Source organism: Saccopteryx leptura, chromosome 10 (genome assembly GCF_036850995.1).
Source record: "Saccopteryx leptura isolate mSacLep1 chromosome 10, mSacLep1_pri_phased_curated, whole genome shotgun sequence".
Lineage (NCBI taxonomy): Eukaryota > Metazoa > Chordata > Mammalia > Chiroptera > Emballonuridae > Saccopteryx > Saccopteryx leptura.
This window is the reverse complement of record NC_089512.1, coordinates 35206186-35229966: the sequence shown is the minus strand read 5'-3', so window position 1 is coordinate 35229966 and position 23781 is coordinate 35206186. Positions and strand designations below refer to the sequence as shown.

General features: G+C 42.2%; 1 protein-coding gene across 5 annotated transcripts in view; it reads right to left on the bottom strand.

The window, feature by feature from the left end:
* NEK11 (NIMA related kinase 11) overlaps window positions 1-23781 on the bottom strand; it is a 290594-nt gene that overhangs the window by 48937 nt on the left and 217876 nt on the right. For 4 of the 5 annotated variants that reach the window (XM_066351279.1, XM_066351278.1, XM_066351280.1 and 1 more), the window contains one exon: window positions 18697-18757. The exons of the other annotated variant lie outside the window; for it this stretch is intronic. In XM_066351279.1, the coding sequence (XP_066207376.1) occupies window positions 18697-18757 (61 nt within the window). The remainder of the gene's footprint in view (window positions 1-18696; window positions 18758-23781) is intronic. 5 annotated transcript variants of the gene reach the window in all.

The window sequence follows — 23781 nt, the reverse complement described above, 5'->3', positions numbered from 1 at the left end:
ATCGTCTATTCACTTAAATATAAATTTGACTTTATACTTATATATTTTTTTTAAATTTAATAAATTAAATGCAAATTCCAGTATTTTTCACATACACCCTTCTTTTGTATACCCTCTTGGGGGCATCCCGCTTTGAACTTGCTTTCATAGGTGTCGCTGAGGTGAATACTCCCCCCAGCTCTCTGTCTGAATCTCTGATCTTTCTTCAGGCCAGATCCTTTGATGCGAAATTACCAGACCAACAGGTATAAACTTTGCTGAGGGCAAATTACAATTATTTAAGTGAAGAGCCTCTCCTACCTGGTACATCAGCAGTTACTCATTCACATTAAGACACTGGTACCAAGGACGGGTTTGTTTCACTTACAGAGGTGCCCCCCTCCTCACGAGAGGAAGCTGCCCCACATCGGCTGTCACCTGACAGCAGCCTCATCCGCTTCCCCCTCCACGAAGCGCTAGCAGGACAGCTGCTGCTCTTCAGGAAGGGCTTTGGGAGTGGGCTGAGGGAGGTGGCAGGGGGTCCATTTCATATTCAGGTTGGTTGCTTTCTATCATCACCTTTCCTGGAACCTGAAAAATTATTAAAACAATAACCAAGCACACCGTGCTAAGTAACATGCATGCTCAATCACAAGTTGTGCCGAGACTGATGAAAGGTTGAAGCTGCAGTGCCCAGTCCACTAGGGAAGGGGACAGCCTGTTGTCAACGTCCCGTGTGAGATAGCCGACAGGCTAAACCCCTTCCAAGGTCTATAGGTGGGCACCGGGGACAGCCAAACTGAAAACACAAGGCTGGTGTGTTCCAAAAGGATTGTTTATTTAAAACGCCTGGGTGCAAGTCTACCGAGACCAAGCCAAAACCCGTGTTGGAAATGGGGAGGGTAGCAGTACAGTTTTTGTAGGTTAGTCAGGTGTAAAGCCAGAAGCCAGGGCCACCATCACAGCAGCCACCCGGCCCATGCAGGTTCGCATTGGATTCGGACAGTTGGTAAAGAAACAACGGAGCCAAGAACTGATAGGCCATTTTCTTTAATTCTAGCTTGCACCCGGCGGGCAAGTAAAAATATACACTGGGCTCCAAAACCCACTCACATTCAGTGCTCACAAAGCTACTGACTTATCCGAGTTTCCTAGAATCAAAGGTTTCTAGCTCACCAGCCTTATTCTCCTTAGTTCCCCATCTCCTTCCTTCTCTCTACACAAACTATACAAACTGGCATCTCACTCAGCACTCTGCCATCTTGGCTGCTTCTCCTGGCCCCATGGCCTCTTTCCGCTGCTCTCTGCTCTGCTCCCTCTGCTCTCTCATGCTAATCATCCCAGGAACCAAGAGAGCAAGCTCTCATTCTGCCCCCATTTTATAGTGTAGATTCCAAACCTTTAATCCAATATACAAAATAGGGAAGTCTCTAATACAAAGACACTTCTCTGAGGCATGATTGGATTGTACCGCCCCACATCAAAACGGGTGGGAAAGGCTTAATCCCAAAACCAAGCACCAGGCTACAAGGATTCTGCCTGCCCACAGAGACACACATTAATATCACCTGGGCGATGGCCTCCTCGTGGGCAGCGCCGTCTTTAACAAAGTGAGCATAATATATTTATCTGCCCAACATCAGGGGTCTTGGAAAAAGCGGCTGACATCACTGCCTTTATAGGTACAAGGTAATTTTTTTTCCTATGTGGATTGGAGCGGCACCACAGCTTCTCCAAATTGTTTATCTCCCGGCTCAACTGTCTAAAGTCCTGGGCTAGTTCAAAAGGTCTCTCCTCCCTCATGGGTTTTAACTGCCCTGGGGATGGAGGCAGGCTGATCTATCAGAAGACTGCTATCAGAAGACAGCAACTCTGGCCCTGAAGCTAGGCTTTTACAAACTACTATTATGATTTAAACTCCCCTAATTGTCAGGTACCTTCCTAATGTAAGCTTTCCCTGACATTACTGCGAAGATAAACTTTATGCTACATTTCAAAGTGAAGGCTAGAAAGCCATTAAGCCAGAGAATAGCAAGCAAATTAACTACAACCTCACAGTGGGGGAGGAAAATGTTCTGTAGAAGTTGGGTGAGGGGAATTTGAGTTTTAAAGGGGGCTCTGGCTTTAAAGGTGCCCTGAACCCAAACCTTACAACTGAAGGGAAGGTGCTGCTCTACAGCCTCTTCCAGACACAGGGGGCAGGTCCTGAAGGCTTATGCAAATAAAGGTCAAAGCCTCTTCCACAGCGGCAGTTTATTTTCTTTTTTTTTTCCTTAATAATTTTATTTTTAATGGGGCGACATCAATAAATCAGGATACATATATTCAAAGATAACAACTCCAGGTTATCTTGTCGTTCACTTATGTTGCATACCCATCACCCAAAGTCAGATTGTCCTCTGTCACCTTCTATCTAGTTTTCTTTGTGCCCCTCCCCCTCCCTCTTTCCCTCTCCCTCTCCCCCCTCCCCCTGTAACCACCACACTCTTATCAATGTCTCTTAGTTTCACTTTTAAGTCCCACCTACGTATGGAATAATGCAGTTCCTGGTTTTTTCTGATTTACTTATTTCACTTCGTATCATGTTATCAAGATCCCACCATTTTGCTGTAAATGATCCGATGTCATCATTTCTTATGGCTGAGTAGTATTCCATAGTGTATATGTGCCACATCTTCTTTATCCAGTCATCTATTGACGGGATTTTTGGTTGTTTCCATGTTCTGGCCACTGTGAACAATGCTGCAATGAACATGGGGCTGCATGTGTCTTTATGTATCAATGTTTCTGAGTAGCTCAGATAAGGGCATAATATACAAAATATACAAAGAACTCATAAAACTCAACAACAAACAAACAAACAATCCAATAAAAAAACGGGAAGAGGACATGAACAGACACTTCTCCCAGGAAGAAATACAGATGGCCAACAGATATATGAAAAGATGCTCATCTTCGTTAGTTATTAGAGAAATGCAAATCAAAACTGCAATGAGATACCACCTCACACCTGTTAGATTAGCTATTATTAACAAGACAGGTAATAGCAAATGTTGGAGAGGCTGTGAAGAAAAAGGAACCCTCATACACTGTTGGTGGGAATGTAAAGTAGTACAACCATTATGGAAGAAAGTATGGTGGTTCCTCAAAAAACTGAAAATAGAACTACCTTATGACCCAGCAATCCCTCTACTGGGCAGTTTATTTTCATCCGACCACTGTTCCCCTCAGCAAGGCTCTCATCATTGGAAAAGATGGTAAACCTTGAGCCCAAGAGTGGAGAACAGGGCAAACAGAATTTCGAAGAGCGGGGCTGGCAAAGCTTGGTGCAGAGCAATTCCTTTTCCAGCGTTTCTTATGGCCAGCCTCTCCCTCTCCACCCCGCCTTCCAACATGAGCAGCCAGTTGCTTTACATCACAGAAAAGGACAACGTGTTTAGCAATCGTGATAAAGACAATTGAGCTAGAATCATAGACGTCACGATTAGTTCACTGAATCCCAGAGTGTGTTCTAGACCAGTGTTTTCAGTCCTTGAGTCTATAGTCCTTAGACAACATCAGGGTGGTTAACTCTTTCACAGACCTGCATGAAACTGAAAAACACTGCTTCTCAAACTTTATGATACGAATCAGCCAGGGCATTGTCCTATGCTACCATCTCCGACCTGCCAGCCCAAGGAGTCTGTTAAAATGCAGGTTCTGACTTAGTGTTGGTGGAACCTGAAATTCTGTATTCCTTTATTTCAATTGGGTTACACCGGTTAACAAAATTATACAGGTTTCAGGTGTCCAATTATTTCTTTTAATTTTTTTAAAATTTTAGTTCTTTTTTCTTTTTTTCAGGTGACCAGTTCTACAGCACATCTCTGTACACCACATGGTGTGTTCACCACCCCCCAGTCATCTTTGTCCCTCTCCACCATGAGTTTTTTCTCTTTTTTTGTCCTTTTTCGCTCAATCCTTCCACGCCTCATCTAGTTCCCCTTTGCCGATGAGAGATACAATGGCTACTCAGCTTCCATCCCTAGACCAATGCAGGCCCGGAGGAGGAGGAAGGGCTCGAAACAGGACATTCTCATCCCCCACTGTGCGGTTATAGTTCATTTGCTTGCTATTCTTTCTTATGGGCTTCCTGGCCTCCCCTTTGAAACACAGCAAGAAGTTTGTCTTCACAGCAGAATCTGGGAAGTATGTTTAGTAGCAAACATTTGGGGGGAACCCGACCTCAAGGTTAGGAAAGGAGAAGGCCAGTCCTGAAAGGGGCTAACTCACAAATCTTAAATTTTTATCTTGTCTCCCAGCAAGAATGTCAGATGGACCGGTAATGGGCCTACACTAATTAGACCTGTGTTAACTTATTGAGAAGACATTCCTCCCAAATGAGGCCCCCACCTCCTTCTCATCTTCAAGTCAGTGACCAAGGCCACAAACCAGGATATGCGAGTCCACCCCCAACCCCTATATCTACCACTGCCTCCTGCAGCTCGGGGCTGACACCCTTTGCTGGTCTCAGTCAGCTTGCACCAGGCATTTTTAAAATAAATTTTCCTCTTGGAACACACTAGCCTTGTGTTTTCAGTCCGGCCCACGGTTTCTGCCTTTCAGCCGACAGCTGTCAGTCTGCTCTCTCTCTGAGTCTGTCTCTATCTTGCTCAATAGTTCATTTTGTTCATAGGATTCTATATATGACCTCTAAGGGGATAGAATTTACTTGGGAAGGCAACACTTATATTAATAAAGATAAAGAGCAATCAAAGGGACCGAATGTTAAGAGGCAAATGGCTGGGACCAACAGGAAGTGCTACAGGCATTATAGAACATCAGGCAGAATCATCCTGAACTCTTTCCCCACCTGTGAATAACAGGATATGAGGATTATAACACTTAAAACTACTCCACGGGGATGTTTTCACAATGATGTGAAACAAAAGGAGCCTGACCAGGCAGTGGCACAGTGGATAAAATGTCTGACTGGGACACAGAGGACCCAGGTTCAAAACCCTGAGGTCGCCAGCTTGAGTACGGGGTCACTGGCTTGAGCGTGGGATCATAGACATGATCCTGTGGTCACTAGCTTGAGCCCAAGGTCGCTGGCTTGAGCAAGGGGTAACTCACTCTGCTGTAGTCCACCCCTACCCCACCCCCGTCAAGCACATATGAGAAAGCAATCACTGAACAACTAAGGTGCCACAATGAAGAACTGATTCTTCTCATCCCTCTCCCTTCCTGCCTGTCTGTCCCTATCTGTCCCTCTCTCTGTCTGTCTCTCTTGCTAAAAACAAAAAACAATATGAAAAAACATTAAGTGACTAGAAATGGTGTTTCTTAAGAACGCAGAGCATAGCTCATAATAGTAACATTTTCAGGATCCCTCCTACTTCTACAGTCTTTTACCAGGAAATCTATTTTCCCTGAAGGAGTGACAGCTTGGTGATTCTGATATTTCACCAGTAGAAAGCAGTTCTCCTCTCATTTCTTACAAAATTTCCCTTTACTCATTTCAGTTGTTGGACAAATGACCTTGATCTTAAAAACCTGCGTTTGCCCTCCCTGCTAAGTAAGCATCCTACTTACTTAGTGGGTAATAAAGAGCTGATGCAGGGACTGCTGGGATGGATATTTTAGCAAAGGAGCTCTCACGTAAGCACCTGGGACATTGCTTACTCAGGAATCCTCGCAGACACTGCCCTTGGTGTACAGTACAAGCAGAACGCTTCACACCTAACCTCCTTTTAACCCTCCTCTTTCTCTCAATTGCCTAAGGAATACCTAGGAAATAACTGTGATTTGAAGACACCCCCCTTAGCCCAAATTATTGCAAACACATGTTCTCATCGCCCCTTTCTCCTACTCTTTAGAAGAGCACATGATCAAAGATTGGCCCCTAAGCCCCTAGGGGTTGCAAACTTTTTCTCTAAAGGACCAAGTAGTAAATATTTTAGGCTTTGCAGGCCATACAACCTCTGCTGCAACTACTCAGCTCTGCTGTTGTAGCATGAAAACAGCCACAGGCCACAGATAAATGAATGAGTGTGGCTGTGTTGCAATAATAAGCCGATTTGGCCTATGGACTATAGTTACCCAAACCTGACCTACTGATAGAGAATCATCGTGATTCAGAGCTAGCGGTGACCGTAAATCTTTTTTATATATATAATTTTTAAATTTTATTTAGAAAACTAACTTTAACATGGTGACATTGATCAATAAGAGTACATAGGTTTCAGGTAAACAATTCTATATCAGTTGAATGGTTGATTATGTTGTATACCCATCACCCAAAGTCAAATCATTTTCCATCACCTTATATTTGTCCCTCTTTACACCCTTCCCCCCACCACTTCCCCCATCCCCTTCCCCATGGTAACCACTTCATTTTTATCTATGTCCATGAGTCTCAGTTTTATATCCCACCTATGTGTGAAATCATATAGTTCTTAGCTTTTTCTGATTTACTTATTTCACTCACTATAATGTTCTCAAGATCCATCCATGTTGTTGTAAAGGTCACTATATCATTTCTTGTGGCTGAGTAGTACTCCATGTACCAGATTTTCTTTATCCAATCCTCTGTCGAGGGACACTGCGATTGTTTCCATGTCTTGGCCACTTTGAACAACGCTGTGATGAACATGGAGGTGTATGTGTCTTTATGTACTAACATTTTCAAGTTTGGGGGGTAGATACCCAGTAGAGGGATTGCTGGGTCATATGGTAGTTCTGTTCTTAATATGAGGAACCACCATCCTTTCTTCCATAATGGTTGTACTACTTTACGTTCTCACCAGTAGTGAATGAGGAGGGTTCCTTTTTCTTCACCGCCTCTCCAATATTTGTCATTACCTGTCTTGTTGATAATAGCCAATCTGATAGGTATAAGGTGATATCTCATTGTAGTTTTGATTTGTATTTCTCTAATAGCTAGTGAAGATGAGCATCTTTTCATATATCTGTTGGCCATTTGTATGTCCTCTTGGAAGAAATGTCTGTTTAAGTCCTCTCCCCATTTTTTAATTGGATTGTTTGCTTGTTTGTTGCTGAACTTTGTGAATTCTTTATATATTTTGGATATTAACCCCTATGGGAGCTGCTGTTTGAAAATATCTCTCATTTAGTTGGCTGCCTATTTATTTTGTTGTCAATTTCTTTTGCTGTGCAGACCTTTTTAGTTTCATATAGTCCCATTCATTTATTTTTGCCTCTACATCCCTTGCCTTTGGGGTCAAATTCATAAATTATCCTCTACAGCCAAGGTCCATGAGCCTGGTACCTATGTTTTCTTCTATGTAATGTATTATTTCAGATATTATATTTAGGTCTTTGATCCATTTTGAATTATTTTTGTGCAGGGGAACAAACTGTAGTCAAGTTTTATTTTATTTTTTTGCATGTGGCTTTCCAATTTCCCCAGCACCATTTATTGAAGAGACTCTCTTTTCTCCATTGTGTGCTTTTGGCACCTTTGTTGAAGATGATTCATATAAATGTGGTTTTATTTCTGGGCTCTTGATTCTGTTCCATTGGTCTGTATGTCTGTTTCTGCCAATACCATGCTATTTTGATTATCGTGGCTCTATAGTATAATTTGAAGTCAGGTACCTATGGCTTCATTCTTTCTCCTCAGGATTGATTTGACTATTTGGGGTTTTTTATGGTTCCATATAAACCTGGTAATTTTCTGTTTTATTTCTTTAGAAAATGACATTGGGATTTTAATAGGGATTGCATTAAATTTTTATATTGCTTTGGGTAATATGGCCATTTATATTATGTTGATTCTTTGAATCCATGAGCATGGAATATTTTTCTATTTCACTGCATATTTTTCAATTTCTTTCAATAATGTTTTGTAGTTTTCAGTATGTAGGTCCGTCACATCCTTTGTTAATTTTATTCCTAGGTACTTTATTTTTTTGTTGTTGCAATTGTAAAAGAAACTGTGTTTTTGAGTTCATTCTCTTAAGTTTCATCATTGATGTATAGAAAAGCAATAGACATTTGTATATTGATTTTGTATCCTGTGACTTTACTGTATTGGTTTATTATTTCTAATAGTTTTTTGGTGGAGTCTTTGGTGTTTTCTCTATACAGGATCATGTCATCTGCAAAAAGTGATACCTTTACTTATTTCCTGATATGAATGCCTTTTATTTCTTTCTCTTGCCTGACCTCTCTGGCTAAGACTTCCAGAACTATATTAAATAAGAGTGGAGAGAGTGGGCAGCCTTGTCTAGTTCCTGATTTTAGAGGAAAAGACTTCATTTTTTTCACCATTTAGTATGATATTAGCTGATGGTTTGTATATATGGCCTTTATTATGTTGAGGTGCATTTCTTCTATTCTGATTTTATTGAGTGTTTTAAACAAAGGGATTTGTATCTTATTGAATACCTTTTCTGTGTCTATTGTTAGGATCATATGGCTTTTGTTCTTTGTTTTGTTGATGTGGTTTATTATGTTGATAGATTTTCATATGCTGAACCATCCTTGCGCTCCTGGAATAAATCCCACTTGATTGTGATGTATTATTTAATGTGTTGCTCTATTCAATTTGTTAGTATTTTGTTTTAGATTTTTACATCTATATTCATTACAGATATTGGTCTGTAGTGGGTTTTTGTGTGTGTGTGTGGAGGGGGTCTTTGCCAGGTTTTGGTATGAGGGTTATGTTGGCCTCATAAAATGTGTTGGGGAGTATTGCTTCTTCTTCTATTTTTTGGAAGACTGAGAAGGATAGGTACCACATCTTCTTTGAATGTTTGGTAGAATTCACTAGTGTAGCCATCTGGTCCTGGACTTTTGTTTTGGGGGAGGTTTTTGATAGTTGTTTCTACTTCCTCCCTGCCTATAGGTCTATTTAGGTTTTTCACTTCTTGTGACTCAGTCTAGGAAGATTGTATAGTTGTAGGAATTTATCCATTTCCTCTAGGTTGTTAAATTTGGTGGCATATAATCTTTCATAATATTCTACTATGATCCTTTCTATGTCTATGATGTCCTTGGTAATTTCTCCTCTTTCATTTTGGATTTTGTTTATATGAGTCCTTCCTCTTTTTTTCTTAGTGAGTCTAGCCAGTGATTTGTTGATTTTATTGATTTTTCAAAGAACCAGCTATCTGTTGTATTAGTTTTTTCTATAGTTTTTGTTGTTGTTGTTCTCTATTTCATTTAGTTCTGCTCTAATTTTTACTATTTCCTCTCTTCTGCTGACCTTGGGTTGCCTTTGTTCTTCTTTTTCTAGTTCCTTAAGGTGTGATGTTTGGTTGTTTACTTGGGATCTCTCTTGTTTTAAATATAAACCTGTAATTATATAAACTTCTCTCTTATTACTGCTTTCGCTGCATCCCAGAAATTTTGATATGTTATGTTGTCATTTTTATTGGTCTGTATATATCTTTTGATCTCTGCTTTCATTTCTTCTTTGACCCATCAATTTTTTAAAAAATACGTTGTTTATTTTACGTATTTTTGTGTGTTTCCTTACTTCATTTTTTAGTGGCATTCTAATTTCAAAGTTTTATGATCAGAAAATATGCTTGGTATAATTTCAATCTTTCTAAATTTGTTAATGTTAGTTTTGTGGCCCAACATATGGTCTATCCTTGAGAATGTTTCATGCACACTGGAGAAGAATGTATAATCTGATGTTTTGGGATAAAATGTCCTGTAAGTGTCTATTATGTCCATTTGGTCTAGAGCATCATTTAAGGCTGATATTTTTTTATTGATTTTCTGTTTGGATGATCTATCTAAAGCCATCGGTGGTATGTTGAAATCTTCAAGTATGATTTTGTGGGGGTTTTTTTTTTTTGTATTTTTCTGAAGTTGGAAACCAGGAGGCAGTCAGACAGACTCCCACATGCGCCCAACTGGGATCCACCCGGTATGTCCACCAGGAGGCAATGCTCTGCCCATCTGGAGCATTGCTCTGTTGCAACCAGAACCATTCTAGCACCTGAGGCAGAGGCCACAGAGCCATCCTCAGTGCCTGAGCCAACTTTGCTCCAATGGAGCCTTGGCTATGGGAGGGGAAGAGAGAGACAGAGAGGAAGGAGAGGGGGAGGGGTGGAGAAGCAGATGGGCGCTTCTCCTGTGTGCCCTGGCTGGGAATCGAACCCGGGACTCCTGCATGCCAGTCTGACGCTCTACCACTGAGCCAACCGGCCAGGGCCATGATCGTGTTTTTGTCTGCTATTTTAGATCAGTTAGTAGATGTCATATATTTTGGTGCTCCCTGGTTCAATATATATTAAGAAATGTTATGTCTTTTTGATACAATGTCCCCTTTATCATTATGAAATGTCCATCTTCGTCTCTGGTTACCTTTGTTGTCCTGAAGCCAGCATTGTCCAATAGGAGTATGGCTACCCCTGCTTTCCTTTGGATATTATTTGCTTGGAGAATCATTTTCCAACCTTTCACTTTAAATCTACTTTTGTCCTTGCAGTTTAGATATGTCTCTTGAAGACAGCATATGGTTGGGTTTTGCTTTTTGATCCAATCTGCTCCTCTGTGCCTCTTTATTGGTGAATTCAATTCATTTACATTTAGGGTAATTATTGACACTTGAAGATTTCCTATAGCCATTTTATGTTTTGTTTTCTGGTAGCTCTGTATCTTGTTTGGTTCTTCTCTTTTTTTGTTTCCCTCAGTTGTTTTTGTTTGGTGGTATTCCATAGTTCTCTCCCATTCCTTCTTTTCTTAAGCTGTGTATTTCAGTAGTGGATTTTTTTATGTGTGGTTACCATTTGCTTATTAAGAGAAGAATGTTCATATGCACAAGAGTCCACTGTGTTATGAGTGCTTCTGCACTCTGTTCTTCTTTGCTACTGCAGATCTTTATCCTCTCCCCTTTTATGTTATTGTTGTCATAGATTATCCTTGTTTTTACTTTGACCTTGATGTAACTCTTTCTTGAGGTTTTGATTTGTTTTGTTCTTTGTAACTGATCGAATAACCCCCTTGAATATTTGCTGCAGTGGGGGTTTATCGTGATAAATTCCCTCAGCTTCTATATGTCTGTAAAAGTTTTTACTTCTCCTTCATATTTGAAGGATAACTTTGATGAATACAGTATTCTTGGCTGGTAATTCCTCTCTTTCAGTACTTTGGGTCTACCTCTTGGCTTGTAAAGTTTCTGCTGAGAAGTCTGATGATAACTCAATGAGCTCTCCTTTATATGTTATGTTCTTCTTTTCCTTAGCTACCTTGAGGATTATTTCTTTGTCATTGGTTTTTGACAATTTTATTATGATGTGCCTTACAGTGAGTCTGTTTGGGTTGCGGTAACTCTGTTCTGTTTGCTTCTTGGATTTGAGGTTCTAACTCTTTCCACAGGCTTAGAAATTTCTCTTCAATTATTTGTTTGAATAGGCTATCCATTCCCTTCTCTCTTTCTTCTTCTTCTGATATGTCTATTATACTTATATTGCTCATTTGATGGAGTCAGACAATTCTTGTAGAGCTCTCTCAGTTTTTTTTAAATTCATGAGTCTCTCTCCTCTTCTCTTTGTAACATCTCTAGTTGCCTGTCTTTGATGTCACTGATTCTTTCCTCTATTTGGCTTATTGTTGATTACTGGAACTTTTTTCTAGGTAATGGTAATATACAGAATGTCCTTTCTTAAGAGTTTACTACTAAGAATGACTACTAATATTGTTTTATGGATTTATTTATAACACAAAGCCTTTTCCCTGTTCCCTTCCCATCACCACACACCTGCCAAATGAATGGGCCTGGCATGGTATCCGACAGGTAACAGGTGCTATGAAATTGTCACTAATTCTGAATCTGTAGCATCCTTTCAAGTTTTAAAAAACTTATAGGAACTATTTAACTTCTGTAATGCATAAACAGAGGAACAGTAGCAAACAAATATGTGCATTCACATAAAAATAATCCAGGTGGTTTATGATCCAAAATATTCCTCCTCACCTCCAAAAGTAGTGGTTTCAATGTGTCAGTTACCAAAGATAAAACACTATGTTGAAGTCATTGTAATTGTTATGAGAAATTCTTTTCTGTCAAGGTGAAAACACAATAGCAAAAGGTTAAATGGCTGTCAGTCATCCCTACACTTAACGGCTTAGAGTTTGAAGAGCTTAAGCAAAGGAAGTGTCTAAGGGATTCAGAAGCCCTGTTGCTTTCTCTGGTCTATTATCAGTCACATTGTTTAGTGGAGATTAAATAGTTATTACCAGAGTTCAATGAAAGAATTGAGGGGTAACAATTTTCAAAAAGCCAAACTGATCAAATATCAACACAGTAAAGGAATCTTAATGAGCAGAGACATGTTGAAGTATCTGTTTTATTCTAATTACTTCTGTGACAATATCCAGTTTAGATCTACAAAACAAGCCTTTGTATAAGTATAGTTCACCAAGGACTCTGTCATTCTGCTGATGAATTCTCTCTAGAAATACAGTTAAAATCCTAAAAGTAAAAAACAAACAAACAAACCCCCCCCCAAAAAAAACATTAAGCTTTATATGCTTCCTTGGTTCGTAATCAGGTTACTAAGAAATAAGTTGACAGAATTTTCCTTTCTATGTGTAACAAAAAGGAAGACAGAGGTCATCTTCTGTCCTTCCTGAGTAGTGATGGGCCTGACAGTTACTATAGTAACAGCATCTGTTGCCTATGTAGTGGGAACCCATAACCAGTCCCCCACCTTTTGTTTCTTTCAAGGTATCCTCTTTATTGTTTGTTAAAGGTAAGCTTTTCTGATGTGTTTAAAAACCGGTGGTATTCTAACTCACAGGAGAAAGATCAAATTCCTTAACCTGGCACACAAGATTCTCCATGGCCTTGGCCCTATGTATCCAGGTTTGCTTATTTATCCCTTCCTCACACCTTATATTCCAGCAGCAAACTTCTTCACAGTTCTATGAACATACTCAGTTATTTCATACCCCTGAGCTTTCACACTGCTTGATGCTTTCCAAAGAAAACTTCCTCCTCCTGACCACTTGGCAACGCTGCTGATCTTTTCATTCAAATCACAATTTAAAAAGTACTATGTGTCAGGGTATATGTTAGATTCTGAGAACACTACAGTGAATAGGCTTTTGTCTCGCCCTCACAGACACAGGATATTACAAATCCTCCCCTCCCCTCTGAAGCCTTTCCTAGGCTGCGCCCCCAGTGGACCACTTACCTCATTCACAGTATGTATTGTCCTCATTGCAATGCCCTGTAATTACTGGGCTCCCTGACTAAACTGGGAACTCATTAAGATAGAGGTCTTGTTTTCTTCAACACTCTGAAATAGTTGGCTTATCATATGTGTTTGATAAACACTTGTAGGGAACAAGGGTGGTGGAGACAGAATTCACATTTCTGCCACAGAAATCTCGAGTTTTACAGCATCTGCTCTTGGTGAAATGGCCACTGCCCACACTGTTGGCTGTCCTCCATGCCGTCATTTCTGTCCTTTCCTGTTCTCTTTTCAATTCCTTCTCTTTCCCTCTCCTAATTCCACCTGGGATCACTGAATATCCTGTTCATGACTGACTTTGTTTCTCATACCCTGTGGGAAATTTCAGGAGGAATTTAGGGCTTCAGAAATCAGTTGCCCTCATTTGGGACAATATGTCCACCATGTATGAAGAAAGCACCTAGTGGGTGCTCGGTGGTATTGTTACAAAGATTTCACTGCATCTGTCTAGGACCCTACCTGGTGTCTGGGACCATGTTCCAAACAGGTCTGAACATTGTACAATGCCTCGTGCCTGCCAGTCCTCCCTCAATGTCTGATGCAGATACTGAGGATGAGGCAGGAATACAGTATTGGTCCCGGGAAGCTCAGTAACTCTTTTCTACAGCACCTGAGAGCCCAGTACACACTGCTGGCACCACAAAAAGAGGGGGGAAAACTAGAAGGAAGCTATTTTCATTTTAGCTTATAGGCAAGCTCCCTATCATTTTAAGAAACAAGATTTTAATTTTACACTTTAGTAATGTTTTGTTTAGATTATAAATTGGGAAGGGTGTGCACGAGAAGAACTTCAGGGCTTAAGGACTTTGGAGGCCTGGTTCTCAAAGTGGGGTCTGGACCCAGAAGAGCACCATCGCTTGGAAACTATTAGAAATACAATTGGGCCTGCATTAGATGTGCATTTTCAAAGCCCTAGAAATAATTCTGATGCATGTTCAAGTATAAGAACCACTGATCTAAAGGCTTTAAAATGACCTTGATGTATAGAGGAAACTAATCTGAACTTGGAACTCCAAAGGGCACCTTCTAATTCAGGAGCTGTTGAAGCTACACAATGATAACTTGTTCATCCTCTCTATTACCCAGTGATGTAAGAAGGGAGAATATCACTGTCCCTGTTTTAAATGGAAATAGAACTAAATCTTGGATTGAACATGGGGTCAAACCACTGAATGATTTTTTCACGGCTATAAAATACACAGGCTGATGTTGAATGTGAATGAAGACTAACTCAATCCACAGAGGTTTCATTTTTAAGTAACAAGGCTTACACTCTGACACATTTAAGTTTCAACTGTCCCTTGGATTCTGTTAACATTCTGACATACATTAAGAACAGCAATTAATTAGCTCTAACTATTATTACAGCTGGCAATCTCCCCAAAATGTCGTTACAGCAAAGTAGATATTAGCTACCCGAGCAATCTCAATCCCTGTAGGACTCTGTGAGGAGATTCCTTCATAGCTTCTAAGCAATAATAGAGAAGCATCTGGAGTTTGTAGTGGGGGGTCCTGTTGTGAGTAGTGTCCCAGACAGGGATTTCTAGAGCATGATTCCCCATCACCGCTCCCCTCTTTTCCTTTCCACACCCCTTCGGTCAGGCGTGGCCAACAGTTTTTGCCCCCAGGCCAGATTAGAAAGAAAACTTTATTCACAGGCTGGACGAAATATTAAAATTAAAAAATGTTAAATACAGGCCCTGGCCGGTTGGCTCAGCGGTAGAGCGTTGGCCTGGCGTGCGGGGGACCCAGGTTCGATTCCCGGCCAGGGCACACAGGAGAAGCGCCCATTTGCTTCTCCGCCCCCCTCCTCCTTCCTCTCTGTCTCTCTCTTCCCCTCCCGTAGCCAAGGCTCCATTGGAGCAGAGATGGCCTGGCGCTGGGGATGGCTCCTTGGCCTCTGCCCCAGGCGCTAGAGTGGCTCTGGTCACGGCAGAGCGACGCCCAGGAGGGGCAGAGCATCGCCCCCTGGTGGGCAGAGCATGGCCCCTGGTGGGCGTGCAGGGTGGATCCCGGTGGGGCGCATGCGGGAGTCTGTCTGACTGTCTCTCCCCGTTTCCAGCTCCAGAAAAATACAAAAATAAAATAAAATAAAAAAATGTTAAATACAAAAATGATTCGTTTAAGTAAACAAAATTTTATTATGTAATTTGTTTATGAATAAATGTGAGTGAAAAAAATTTTAATATACAATATTATTTTAATAAAAATATATTTTAATAAAAATATATTTTAATAAAAATATAATTACATACCATATAAATATCCAAACTGTATCACAATCAATCAAAACAATATTTAATTAGTAGAATGAGCTTGAAGGGGTTATATTGCAAATAAAATAATTATTTTGTTTTACAAACAGCCTGGACACATTTTCAGTTATCAACTGCAGCTATTGTCTATGCTACAATGCCACTTGATTCAGCACACTTGACCACAAAAATAATGAATTGTTTGACCTTGGGTGCGCACTGGCAAACTCCACCTAAAAGAATGTGGGTTTCACATCACTGCTAAACATCAACAGTTCATATCAAGTACAGACAAGAACAAAAGTTGTAAATCTTTATAATGGATTTTTTTTAAAAAAAATAAAGAAGTATCGCGAATCCATTCGACCAATTATTGGAAGTTAACCCTAGATTAGTCACACATGGAATTCTTTTCCGTGTATCACTATCTTCTTAAATATCTCGATTTCCAATAATCAAAGACGCTTCCACTTCTGAGTAGCTGAGATTTTAAAGTAGCGGAGAATATTAAAAATTTAATCGCGGGCCGCATAAACTCATTACACAGGCCGGATCCGGCCCATGGGCTGTATGCTGGCCAGGCCTGCCTTAGGTACTAAACTTTCACCTTCTTGTTTTCTAACTCACTTTCCACTCATTCATCTGCTTTCTATCCTCTCAAATTCACTAACAGCTGTGCCTGTGGGTTTATATCACTTATGCTTTTTCTGTCATTATGTGGCGCTCTGGGAGAGATAAACATGTACTTTTATTCTATGTTTCTAATGCTCATTTTTTATAAAATCATACAACCCAGAAGGGAATTAAATATCAGATTTCAATCCAGTGTTACTTTTTATTTTTTGGCAATAGAATCCATCTTTTTTTTTTTTTTTTTTTTTTGTATTTTTCCAAAGCTTGAAACGGGGAGAGACAGCCAGCCAGACTCCCGCATGCGCCCGACCGGGATCCACCCGGCACGCCCACCAGGGGGCGTCGCTCTGCCCACCAGGGGGCGATGCTCTGCCCCTCCGGGGTGTCGCTCTGTCGCGACCAGAGCCACTCTAGCGCCTGGGGCAGAGGCCAAGGAGCCATCCCCAGCGCCCGGGCCATCTTTGCTCCAATGGAGCCTCGGCTGCGGGAGGGGAAGAGAGAGACAGAGAGGAAGGAGAGGGGGAGGGGTGGAGAAGCAGATGGGCGCTTCTCCTGTGTGCCCTGGCCGGGGATCGAGCCCGGGACCCCTTGCACGCCAGGCCAATGCTCTACCACTGAGCCAACCAGCCAGGGCCAAGAATCCATCTTTTTAAAGACATAATCTTATAAGTAGGAATCTAATTTAAAAACAGGTAAGAGTGAAACTATCTGGGTTGAAGCTGGTAGAGGAGCAGTGTCTGCAGCTCTCTCTTAAATTTTTGAAATACCCGTTAAACGCCTCTTCCGCCCCAGACACCGTGCTAGACTCCGGAGAGACAGAGGTGAGCAGTGCATCCGCGCGGCTGTCCTCGCGAAGATCATGCACCTCCCCTTTCCCGCTCCTAGAGGTCCCCAAGGAACCCACTTTGAAAATTACTGATGTCATCTAACTGAGGTCTGGGGGAAAGTGACTTGGCCAAAGGAAGGCCTCTCTAGTCTTCAAGTCCATTCTTGGGAGTCAAACGTGCCTACTAAGTGTTTACTGCTGTGCAATCGATCACAGGGTACGGTCGGGAGAAAAATGCAGAGGGCTGTGTTATAACTGAGGCTTTGTGCACAGAGATGGGGAATAAGTTAGAAAAAGGCTATGAATTGTGCCTAAAGATCCTAATAAAATAGTGGTAAATGCTTACACGCCTGAAAATTTCATCTTTATGCCTGCTATGCCCTTTGAAGAGATGGCTTTTGGTCAGACAATTAAAAAAATTTTAAGTGACAATTTATGTCCCTTCCAAGTACTAATCAGGCCTGACCCTGCTTAGCTTTCAAGATGAGACCAGATCAGGTGTGTTCACAGTGGTACGCCATAGATGACAAATGACAAATTTTCATTCAGTGCAAGACATTATCACAGGTGGCCTTTTGGATTTAAAAAAGAAGAAACTAAGAAATAAGGTTTTGGCTCTGGCTGGTTGGCTCAGTGGTAGAGTGTTGGCCCGGCATGTGGATGTCCCAGGTTCGATTCCTGGTCAGGGCACAGAGGCGAGGTGCCCATCTGCTTCTCCATTCCTTCCCTTCTCACTTCTCTCTCTCTCTCTCTCTCTCTCTCTCTCTCTCTCTCTCTCTCTCTCTCTCTGTGTGTGTGTGTGTGTGTGTCTCTCTCTCTTCCCCTCCTGAAGCCATGGCTCAATTGAAGCAAGTTACCCCAGGTGCTGAGAATGGCTCCATGGCCTCTGCCTCTGGCACTAAGAAATGGCTCTACTTGTAGTGGAGCAGGGGCCCCAGATGGGCAAAGCATCGCCCCCTAGTGGGCTTGCCAGGTAGATCCCAGTTGGGGTGCACGTGGGAGTCTATCTCTGCCTTCTCTCCTCTCACTAAATTAAAAAAAAAAAAAAAAAAGAACGAGGTTTTATTCTTGGAGCACAGCAATCTCATATATAGAGGCTGACAATGCTAAAGAAATTTCAGCTTTGTTTTTCAGACTAAATCTCTTTCAATAACTAACTGACCCTCAGTGCAATGGTCCTTTTGGCTTGACTGAATGCAACCTGTTTCTATAGGAGGAGTGAGGTAGACAGATGTCCCTTCAAGGAAATTTGCAAAACCTGATACTAGGCACTGCTAAACCACCATCTGATCACAATAAACCACCGAATTTCAATTATCTGCTCACAAAAATTAGGGGATATTTCAAAATGAATATGAAGTGATTAAAAAAAGTAACATTTAATTTTTTATTAAACAAGAACATCAGAAAAGCAAACAACAAGTCAAAGAAAGTTGTTCAATTATGCAAATGAATGCAAAGCCAACTTTTATTTCATTGGTGAAAATACAAAAGGCTGAAAGTACTGGAGTATCTCTGCACGTTCCCTGATCCCCTCATTTTTGTGAGCTATACCTTTTATTCTTGGAGACTGAGGGTCACTACCATAATAATAAACAATTCTTCTTTGAGATTCCTGGGTCCATGGGCCAGACATTCAGCATCTCTTAGCCTCAGTCTCCTCATCTACAAAATTAGGAGGTTGGACTGAAACATTGATAAGATTCCCCCTAAGCTTTCTATTCCTCAGAAGGTCCACCAGAGTCAGTAAGAGTCACTATATTTTGGAATGAAGAAACTTACTCACCTAGGGAGGTGCAACCCAGGACGTTTTCCAAACACCTGACCAGCGATTCAATATCACTGCCCTGTCGGAACAAGAGAGATTTACTTCCCTGCATAGTAGAAGGATATTTAGCAACATGAAAAATGATTTTGCCACACTTAGCCAAAACAAAACAAAACCAAAAAATCTGGTTGCAAAATTATTTTACAGTATGATCTCCTTTTTAAAAAAGAAGGACGTATCTCTTACCCTGGCCTGGTAGCTCAGTTGGTAGAGTGCCATCGATATATAAAAGTTGTTGGTTCAACAACCCAGTCAGGGCACATGCAGGAACAGATTGATGTTCCTGTCTCTCTGTTTCTCTCGGTATCTGTCTCTCTGATGGAAAGAACCTACCTACACTGGAATGTTAACGGTGGTTTTGACTACAAGGTGGGATTATGGGTGATCTTTATTTTATTTTTATTTACTTAAAATTATTGCCCTGGTCGGTTGGCTCAGCGGTAGAGCGTCGGCCTGGCGTGCGGGAGACCCGGGTTCGATTCCCGGCCAGGGCACATAGGAGAAGCGCCCATTTGCTTCTCCACCCCCACCCCCTCCTTCCTCTCTGTCTCTCTCTTCCCCTCCTGCAGCCAAGGCTCCATTGGAGCAAAGATGGCCCGGGCTCTGGGGATGGCTCCTTGGCCTCTGCCCCAGGCGCTAGAGTGGCTCTGGTCGCGGCAGAGCGACGCCCCGGAGGGGCAGAGCGTCGCCCCTGGTGGGCGTGCCGGGTGGATCCCGGTCGGGTGCATGCAGGAGTCTGTCTGACTGTCTCCCCGTTTCCAGCTTCAGAAAAGTACAAAAAAGGGGGAAAAAATTATTTATTTATTTTTATTGTTTTTTAGAGAGAGAGAGGAAGGTGGGGGAAAGAGAGAGAGAGAGAGAGAGAGAAACATCGCTCTGTTGTTCCACCCATCCATGCATTCACTGGTTGATCCCTGCTTGTGCCCTGACTAGAGACTGAACCCACCCCCTTGGGCTGCATGTGGGAATGATGATCTAACCAACTGAGCTGACCAGCCGGGGCTGAGTGTTCTTTATTATATACTTTGTGTGCTTAATGCCTTTTCTAAATTTTAATGATAAATATTATTTATTTAACTTATAAAATGGTAAATGTTATTAAGATTAAAAAATAGTTTTATGCAATCTATTATCTGCTCAATACAGCAGGAATCAAGGGAATATTTTTCCTAGAGAGTGTCTCTAGCAGCTCTTCTTTGGACATCTATGGTCTGCAAGGAGTCCTAAGTCTAAGAATTGCAGTCCTCACTTACCTTAACCCTCAGTAAGAGTCAGACAGCCCCGTGAGGGGTCAGGGGAAATCCGAGAACTTGTATTTGATAACAAACTTAGTCTTTAATGCAAAATAAACATCTGCCCTTTACTCAGGAGGCCAGAAATATTCAAAACAGCATCATAACGATCTGGGAAAACGGAACCTCTTAATTACTTTCAGGTTAGTGGCTATTCTGAGAGAAATTAATAATTTACGGCTCACCTGCTCCATTTCAAAACAAGCAACACATTTTGGATTTTTAAAAAAATGTACTGTAGTATAATAAACTACTCAAAGTATTACATAAATGTGTTGGGTTTCGTTTTATAATATCTGGTGTGGTTTGGGCAGCCACTGTTTATGCTCGTGGAAGAACCCAGCATCATTTCATGTTCTGAATGTATAGACAAGGCAATGATGAGGAAGGCATGCCTGGCCAAGGTTGGTCAGTGAGGCCAAAAGCATTAATTAAAGACCCTGGTGCCCAGTACAAAAATAAGGAGGCAGGTACCAGGGACAGATATTAAAGAAGGAAAAAGCAGTTCTCTTCCTTCTTCTGTACCCTGTGTCTCCAAAATGAACAGGGACAGCCCTGAGTCAGGGAGAAACTTAGCAGAGACGTCCTCTGCTGCAAGGAAAGCCAAGCACAGCCTGACACATCAGCCAGGTGAGCCCAGGTTCTAGGCCGGCTCCTCCATGACTGTGCTGGCCCGTGCTAGCAGGCTTGGCTTCCCAGGTCTCAGTTTCTGCAACTGTAAAACTGGGGGCTGGGGGGTGAACAGATGATGGTCAAGGAACCTTCCTGCTCTACAACCCTGGTTTTCAGGCTCAAGAGTTAGATGGATGGATTGTAGCAGAGTTTTCAAAGATGGCTAGAACGGTCCCTCCCATCCCATGCTCCTGTTTCCCACATCAAGAGGAAGAGTCCCTTCCCTCACCTCTTGAGCTGGCCCTGTAACTCGCTCTGGGCCACAGGATGCAGCAGAAGTGGTGCTGTATGACCTCTATAACTAGGCCTTAAAGAGGCCATGCAGCTCCCGTTTTTACTCTCTTGGACGTCAACGACCACATAAAGAAGTCCAGGCCATCCTACCTGAGAGGTCGCATGGTGAAAGGTCCTGGAGTGTGAGAGGCCACATGAAGGAAAACAGAGTGTCCCCGCCTCCCCCCACCCCGACCAATAGCCAGCACCAACTGTGAGCCACGTTAGTGAGGCCATCTTGGACCCCAAGGCAAACTCTCAGCTAAACCCAGCCACATCAGTGACTTTGAACAATATCATGTGGAGTAGAAGAACTGTCTCATGAGTCCATACAATTCGCAGAATCATAAGAAACAATAAATCACTGTTTGGGGGTGTTTCGTTATACAGTAAAAGGTAACTGAGACACTAAACAAATTGAGGTCACTAACCAACTCTTCCATTTTTATGTCCCCAGAACCTAGCACAGCCCCTGCCTACCACATGAAAAATGCTAAATCTGGGCGGGTCTCTCCTAGCACCTGTGATTTGAAAGGACTTAAAATAAGGATGGCATCGACTCTTTGGGCTTTGGCCCACCTATAGAGTGTGTTCTCCCTACTAGAAGCACATCATTACTGGGAGAGTGGTGGAACACATCCTACTTGTTAATTCTGCAGCCGTGGTCAAGTCTGTTCACCTCTCCAAGCTTCAGTTTCCTTCATTGAACAATGAGTGAATAACGGCCTCTGTCACACAGGGCTCTTCTGAGAAGCAACTGAGATAAAAATCCTTCAGTACAATGTGTGGCTCCTTGGAAATACCCAATGACGGGAATAAGAGGGTTGGGTAGGATAGAGTGAGACGGGATGGGGAAGGGACAGAGACATAAATGATTAAACAGTTCCAACCACTGCCTGCCACTGAGCATGATGATTCCCAATAAGCATTGGGGTTGATTCAATGAAACAGAAGCAGCAAGGATCAGACAGGGCTGCCGGAAGCACGGGGATGGGCGGAACACATCAGTTACATCTTCCTAACACAGATGAGGAAACACTGTGTGGGAGGAAAACAATAACTCTAATAATATAGATGAATGATTGAATAAATGAGTAAATAGTAACTTTTATTAAGGTCTTAATATGTGCCATGTTGTACCAACTGACATGTATTAATTTCTTTATTCCAGGTGCACTATTTTTCTCCCCATTTAACAGTTGAGAAAACTGAGGCACAAACAGGTTCCATAATATGACTAAGCTCATGCAACTACTAAGAGGTAGAACGAGCAGTGTGTCTCCAGAGCCTGAACTCTTCTTAGCCAGAGGCTCCTAACGCAGAGGAGCTCATGACATCATCGGAAGAAATGGTACAAATTCAAGAGGAAGACCTAAGAACAATTCCTTGATATATACTGCTCACAAAAATTGGGGAATATTTTATCGCTTCATATTCATTTTGAAATATCCCCTAATTTTTGTGAGCAGTATATATGATTATAATGCAGCTTGGAGAGGAAACACAGCTAAACAGGGGTTGGGTGGGGAGGGGTGGGTTCTTCATCAACAGCTTCCAAATGCTGGTTCTAAAGAGGAGTCTAAGCAGAACGTTTGTTCTCTGTCTAAATATGGCCTTGACGTGAGGGGTGTGCACTCTCACGGTAGAGCAAGCAAATACAGTCATGCAGCGTGTGGGCACTTGGGACCTCTGCTGACTTCACTCGCTTCCCCTGAGGACTGTGACCCCAGAGGTCATGGACAATGACGGACTCGGCCAAACTTACATGCCCAACAAGGGACAAGACATTTTCTACATTAGGCTGCAGGTCAGTGGATACAAACCAAAATGGACTACTTTACACATTTAAAACTTAAAAAAAGCAACATTTCCCTGGCTGGGTAACTCAGTTGGTTAGTGTCCTCCTGATAACACCTAGGTTGTGGGTTCAATCCCTGGTCAGGGCACATACAAGAATCTACCAATAAAGACAAATAAGTGGAACAACAAACCAATGTCTCTCTCCCTCCCTCTTTCTCTCTCTCTCTCTCTAAAAATCAATAAATAGAAATTAAAACAAATAAATAAAACGGAAAAGTTTTGAAATAATTTCAGACTTACAGAGAATTCCCATGTACCTTTCACCCTGCTGCCACCATTCTATACTATTTTATGTTATTTCCCATCTATCTACACATGTCAAGCTCTCTCAACCTTGGCTCTATTGAAATTTTGGGCCAGGTAATTCTGACCAGTACACTGTGGGATGTTTGGCAGTATTCCTGGCTACCCACCAGATGCTAGTAAGACACTCCCATCCTCCCTTCCTTCGACTCTGAGATATGAAAACTAAAATTATACTACCAGACACCGCCAAATGTCCCACAAAAGGCAAAATCTCCCCTGGTTGAGATCCATTGATCTATATATATATCTATTTCTACATATTTATTTTTTTCTACTGGTCAAATCTGGAACAATTTGAAGATCAAAATAAATAATGGTAGGCCCTGGCCGGTTGGCTCAGCGGTAGAGCGTCGGCCTGGCATGCGGGGGACCCGGGTTCGATTCCCGGCCAGGGCACATAGGAGAAGCGCCCATCTGCTTCTCCACCCCTCCCCCTCTCCTTCCTCTCTGTCTCTCTCTTCCCCTCCCGCAGCCAAGGCTCCATTGGAGCAAAGATGGCCCGGGCGCTGGGGATGGCTCCTTGGCCTCTGCCCCAGGCACTAGAGTGGCTCTGGTCGCGGCAGAGTGATGCCCCGGAGGGGCAGAGCATCGCCCCCTGGTGGGCAGAGCGTCACCCCTGGTGGGCGTGCCAGGTGGATCC